This window comes from Etheostoma spectabile, chromosome 2, assembly GCF_008692095.1.
Source record: "Etheostoma spectabile isolate EspeVRDwgs_2016 chromosome 2, UIUC_Espe_1.0, whole genome shotgun sequence".
NCBI classification, from domain to species: Eukaryota; Metazoa; Chordata; class Actinopteri; order Perciformes; family Percidae; genus Etheostoma; species Etheostoma spectabile.
In genome coordinates, this window is record NC_045734.1 from 3,864,316 (window position 1) to 3,870,936 (window position 6,621).

The 6,621-nt window shown below is 38.6% G+C and overlaps 2 protein-coding genes across 2 annotated transcripts in view; one reads left to right on the forward strand and one right to left on the reverse strand.

The window, feature by feature from the left end:
- LOC116701522 (excitatory amino acid transporter 3-like) overlaps positions 1–3,667 on the reverse strand; it is a 5,038-nt gene extending 1,371 nt beyond the window's left edge. Inside the window, exons 1-3 of the mRNA XM_032535264.1 lie at positions 3,538–3,667; positions 2,702–2,842; positions 1,928–2,020 (exon numbers count right to left, since the gene is read on the reverse strand). Of these exons, the coding sequence (XP_032391155.1) occupies positions 1,928–2,020; positions 2,702–2,842; positions 3,538–3,667 (364 nt within the window). The remainder of the gene's footprint in view (positions 1–1,927; positions 2,021–2,701; positions 2,843–3,537) is intronic.
- Positions 1–6,621, forward strand: part of LOC116702666 (endonuclease V) — a 103,199-nt gene that overhangs the window by 13,485 nt on the left and 83,093 nt on the right. The window contains exon 2 of the mRNA XM_032537013.1: positions 5,306–5,381. Coding sequence (XP_032392904.1) covers positions 5,338–5,381 — 44 coding nt within the window. The 5' untranslated portion in view covers positions 5,306–5,337. The remainder of the gene's footprint in view (positions 1–5,305; positions 5,382–6,621) is intronic.

A 6,621-nucleotide genomic window follows, 5' to 3' on the forward strand; every position in this document is an offset into this window, starting at 1 on the left:
CCTTCAAAAATAAGGACATTTCAATGTGACCCCAAACTTTTGAACGGTAGTGTATGTGGGAATTATGTTGTTAGACGTTCCAGCCCTTTCTGAAGTTGCTTGACTGAACAAAAGACCTTGCTGAACTGATACACAGAGAAACCAGTAAAGATGTTAGAATATACGGTACCCTTAGTTTACCTTTCTTTCTTACCTTACAAGACGTGCTCTTCGTCTTCGCTTTCTATTGTACTACCAAAAGCAGTTCCAGGGTGGATCGACAATACCAGTGTTATCCCTTCAAGACAGAATGGTTAAGAATTAGAATGCTATAGCTTTTTCATACAACAGAGGAGGCTGGTCAATAGAGGCAGTGGTAGGAGGGTAATTTGTTGAATAATTCAATACTTAATATCCATCATTTATCAATTATTCAACTCTCTGTTTTTGTAAAAAAAAAAACATTACCAGTATTTAATTTCTGATTAAAATGCTTCAAAAGCGACACCTGCAGGACAAAGGGCAGTCTGGGAGGCAGTTAATCAGGAAGTTGTTGTAACTCAAATGAACATTGTTCAGTCCGCCCATAATTTCTAATGCATGATAAGAGTTCAGTCTTGAGGACATCTGCATGCCATTATTGACTCATAGTTATAGCCAGTAATGGGAATAACAGGGTTATAAATAACTTACAAGTAACGAGTGATCTAATTGATTTATCATCTTAATAATGCCGTTACCGTTACTGCCGAAAAATGCAGCGCGTTACTATAATTGAAGCTGTTTTTTTCCATCAGACCAACTAGATCTCTGAGCCGAGAGGCAAAGACTTTTTTTCTCCCCTGGTTAGTGGGACGTGCACAAGACATGCGCATAAATGCTGATGATTGGCTGAGGTTGAGTAAAAGTTCTTGGTAAGCCAATCAGAGGTAGAGTTGGGGCGGGTGTTCAAAAGCACGCATAGTTGGACACAACAAATGAGGCTAGTCTCACTTTGTCCCACAGCAGCATTAAAATACTTTAGATGTGTGTACATTGGTTCTGCTAATGTGTTAATAATATTCAGGTTTACCATAAATAATTGAACATGCACATGTATTTTATGTTCCATTAAAGAGGGGTGGAGATGGGGTCACATTTGAGCATTTAAAAATTTACTTGAAAGTAATGCATTAGTTACTTTCTGAAGTAACTACTTATTTTTATAATTTGTAACTGAGTATCTAATTTAGTTACTTTTTTGGAAGAAGTAACCAATAACTGTAACAAATTACTTTTTAAAAGTAACTTGCCCAACACTGGTTATAGCCCCACCTGATGTTAACAAGATGTCAGCCTCATGACAAAAATCCTCTAATTTACATAAAGTTTGCAGTGTATTGTCTAAATTTAAGATGGTGTTGTGTAAAATGATGCTGCGTCCCCCCTTTGTTGACTGACAGGCTTCAAGTGACACATTACACACATGTTTGTTTGTTTTTTCTTTGCTTTTTGTGAGGCACAAAAAAACAAAGTGCTTTAAATGGCATAAAACTGTAAAAAGCAAGAAAAAAAAGACATAATTATATATATATATATATATATATATATATATATATATAAAATTAATCCTGTTTTGATCTGGCATGTTTGAACCCCCATAGTAAATCACGATAGCGATGTGCTTTGTGTGGATGAAGCATGAAGTTAGGTCGACTCATTTAGCGGCTGGCTCTCTGCCTCGTAACGTTACTACTCCGCTGCTGTTACCGCAAAACCTCGGCTCATTAATGGAAGTTTATATGTTACCATGGCAATTAGGAAACGTGTTACCGGGTTGACGAAATCTGCAATTACAATGGTGACAAAGGCTAGTGAGGGAGTTTTAAATAATGAAAGAAGAAACTTGCTGTTCATCAATAAAAAGGGCATCTTTCCTAATAAAACCTATGACCAATTCTTCTCTTACCTATAATCACAGCTGTAAGTGTAGTGCAGACGATATACGCTGCAGTACGTAGAGCGATTTTCCTGGAAGAATGAACGCTTAGACCAGAAACCCCTAGGAAAAACAACAACGTGAGTTATAATCTGCAGACTACAGCATGTATGGTCACGGTAATATATCAGTCTTACACAAGGGTGGTTAATGGAGAATGAGGGGAACACAGTTACATCTCAGTAATAACAGGTCAGTTCAGGTGTGAGACCAATGTGAAGAGACCGAGGTTATAAAAGTTTCACATTTTAATAAATGTTTTTTTTTATTTTAGTTTTGACTTTTGGATTTCATTTAAGGTTATTTTTAGTAGGTTTTCCGAGATTGTTTCATAGTTTTAGTTTACTTTCAGTTTTTTTCAGAAATATTTAGTTGTAGTTTGATTCTCTCCAATACATTCAAAGGTTTTGCTGCTGCAGCCTCACTTGGTCTGGTATTACCAGTAGCTCATCGTGGCTAATGTAAACACAAAACAAAGTTAGAAATTTCTGTGTAATTAACAATACTATGTCAGTTTATTGACTTCATACATCTTCAAAACTTGCTACCTTTTAGCATTAACCATTATCCTGTAATTGTGCCACAGTGGCTGGTGTTCATCACAAGTTACCAAGACTCGCTTGAAGGTTTAACACTCTGTTTGGGTTTAATAAGTTTAACCTTGTCAAACCACCAGTCTGTTTGTACAACATGTTATAACCAAATGCAACAGTTACCAGTGTGAGCATTACTCCTGTTACTCACCCATTATCACACTTGTAACGATAAGAGGAACGGTATCCACCTGAAGCATCCGCATGAGTATCACTCCTGGAAAGCCGACGTAGAGTTGGATGTTGCTGTCCACCAGGCCATAGGACTTGAGAGTCCAGCCCAGGGCAACGCCTGTGAGACATTAATAAAGAAATCTTTGAAATTCAGCACAAGAGTTTAAATAGCTGGAAATAATAGAGGTAAAACAAAACCCAAACCGTTTTCAATCAACAATAAATTATAGGTGGAAATCCATAAAGCACATCAAATTGTTAAGCAAAGACAAATAGACCAATAAAAACCTATGTCCTAATTAGGCTCAAATGTGTATCTCTGTGTTGTTAACACATTTTGACTGACCATTTTTTTTTAAACAGATACAATTTTAAACATCTAATGGAGTGCATTGCTGTCTGACAGCTGGATTCTAAGCAGATATTTACTGCAGGTGCTATTTTAACACTTGAGCAGTTGATTCCCCTGCTCTGAAAAGATTCAGGATGAAGCGTAACTGTCATGTCTGCGTCATGTGTCTCATGTCTGTGTACACACAATCAATGATCATTCGTCATAGAAGTTAATGTTGCAATAAGAAACAATTGATAGTGCGTTATTAGTGTGGTCCCTCTAAAATAAAACTCTAATGATTTAAATTGTGCACTAGATGAAGCTGTTTAACCTGCTGAGACCAGAGTTGAATGGGTCTGTAGCCTATAACATTTGAGAGCCTCTCTGTATCTACCAAGAATTTATTTTCTTAATACTTTGCAGGCACAATCTTTGGCAACAGTTGCTATCACACTCATATATGACTATGAATCACTTACCGAGGATAACAGCCCCTTGATTTGAAAACAGAATCTTATTCCGCACAATGTAAGGCCAGCATATGTTGATGAAATCCATCCAGCTTCTCGTGCCAGAAAGGATTTCCCCCTCAGCAGTGTTGTTCTCCATTGTCATGCACCTGAGTTAGCTAAAAATAGGCAAACTCACATCAGCTAGCTAGCTAATATTGAGGACTAAATGGTCAGCTAAACATATTCTAGTCTGTTTTGATGGAACTTTAAAAAACATGAAACTACAAATGAAAACAAGTCGCACCTAACTACCTACTTACCTACTTACCTTTTTTTAATTTTTAATTTTTTTTAAACTTTTACTGTAGAAAACCGCTGCTGCTGTAATAAGGGAATTTTCCACTGTGGGATGAATAAAGTGTTATCAAATCTAAACTACCTACTTACCTACCTAACCTATCTCCCTACCTGACCTTCCTGTCAGTTGATGCCATTCAGGAAATCAACTTGGGTCCATTTAGAATGTGTATGTTCACATCTGTGAAAAGAAGCCTGTTTGCCCTCGGCTCATATGGGCTCAGCTGCCCCTCTGGTGAAATAGCCTAAATAAACTTTTTTTTTGCTGTTGTGGCTGCCTCAATACGAGAACACGCCAATCATGACTAAAGTCAAATCAAATTTAATCGCTATATAATCCAATCTTGCCCTCACTAATGCCCTCTGCCCTCAATCCCGTGACTTTGTTTATATTCTCACACAAGCTCTTCAGCCTTCGCGTGGGTTTTTAAAGTTATGAAGATAATGACAAATGCCCTGTAAAATAGGTAAATAGTAACCAAAAAATCCACTTGAGCTTTGAATAACATGCAGCTTGTAATGTTTGCATCACGTGGTGCAGCATTGCCTTATGAACGAATGCTACGTTATCAACCAAAGCTAATGTCAGCCCATTTAGCAGCCATAGATAGCAGCAGCAGCAGCAGCAGCTTCCACGGAGACGAGTAAAGTGAAGTTCTCATAAAACATTGACAGTAAAACGCAGGCCTAGCAACAGTTGTGAAAGCTGTAGTAACATAAAGTTATAAGCACTTCTTATTTTTGTGTCTCACTAAATCAGTCGTACACACATGCATGTTCAACTTCTATCTGTGGACATGTTTTTACGCTCTATGAATGCAAAAATACTTGATTAGTTTTAAATTAGTTTATTTTGCACAATAAAATCAAGACAATGACACACACACAAACATTAAATACAAAAAAACAAAGATTGTGCTGGTGAGATTAAGAAAACCCCAAAGGGGTTATAGAAGGAGTTTCACCTAACAAGCGGAATGATATAGATAATGACCAATTACAAGTGTCCTAAACAAAAAACAACAAATTGAACACAAGTAAGCACTGAAAAAATAAAAGCATAAGGTTGGCTTCATAAACATCCAAGGCATAAAACATAATATAGAAAAAATGAGGATATGTGGAATTATGTGTGTATGTGTAAGTAGAAATGACAGACAGCAAGGCCAAACTGTGAAAATGTGATATGAATACCGTAGCTCAGATCAATACAGATAGTAAAGTTTAGTTAAGACTGAATAAATACAACACAAGGCATTGGAATGGAAGCTGGTTGGTGTCAAATTTAGCACAAGTTTGGTACTTATTTATATTAAAGATTGATAGCGTATTGAATTCCATTTAAGAGGTCTATATCATAGAAATAAAATGCATGGACACTACACTTGACGCTGCTTCGGTCAGTTAATTTGTACTAATAAAAAAAATCCCTCTTCAGGTGAATGTGTCCTCCGCACCAGGCTGAGACAGATGACTGCTGCTCCTCCCGAAGATTTGGTCAAACAGTGGGAGAGGTCAGAGTGCTATTCTTTCCTTTATATACCTGAACGGAACTATATAACGTTACAGTACACTAACACATTACATAAAGTAACGTTACAACTGATATCACTGGAACAAAGCCACTTTGCTATCATTGGCTAATCTGAAGTACTAGATTGGGAAAAAACAACAACCAAAGTGCTCCAGAAGGTGCTGTCAGATGTCGCTACGCTCGTGTGTCCCTGTGTTGTTGTAACTCTTCTTCCAGCAGCTCTGGATGTGGGACACCAGTCCTCGGCAGTAATTGATTTGTGAGTTTGTAATGACAAGGCCAGCGATAACTCCATGATTCCATATTATGCCCTTATGTCGCCTGCCATCTTCAAGTTTGTGTGTGTGTGTGCGCGTCTGTTAGAGTGCTGATTGGGCTGCATTTTTCTGTCCGAGCCCGGCCCGTGTCCGAAAGAGCAGTAACCGAACCCGGCCATTAAGATATTTATTTCCGAGCCCAACACAGTAAAAATATTTATTTTTGTTCTCATACTAATGACACACGTAAATGTAAATGTAAATGTGCTGTATTTATATAGCGCTTTTCCAGTCTTAACAACTGCTCAAAGCGCTTTTACATCTACAGGAAACATTCACCATTCACACACATTCATACACTGTGGCCGGGGCTGCCGTACAAGGTGCCACCTGCTCATCAGATACACACTCACACACATTCACACTCCGATGCGCAGCACCGGGGGCAACTCGGGGTTCAGTGTCTTGCCCAAGGACACTTCGACAATGACTGCAAGGGCGGGGATCGAACCACCAACCTTCCGATTGGCAGGCAACGTATGTTTGTTTGTGTGGAAAGGCCGCTTTTATTAAGAAACTGTATGAAGGCATTCGTAATTGTCAACAGACGAGGGCATCAGCCCACACAGGGCAACAAAACAGGTGCACGTTAACTAGCTTTTTAACTTAAAATGTTCAATGGGTTAACCTTTTCTGCTTGCTTCGTTTCCGACCGTTGTCAGATAACCAGGGTAGACTCGCTACATCCAGGGCCCCTGTTATAAAATGAATAAGGTTGGGGTTAAAATCCCATTTCTGGTGAGCAAATGAATGAGCTTGGCTTTCAGTCTGGCACCGCACACACTGTGAACAAAACTTAAACTTATTCCACCAACTCTGCTCCCGTCGCATCTACACGTCTGCTTCCTCTTTCTCTGTCTCTCTTCTTCCACACACACACACACACACACACACACACACACA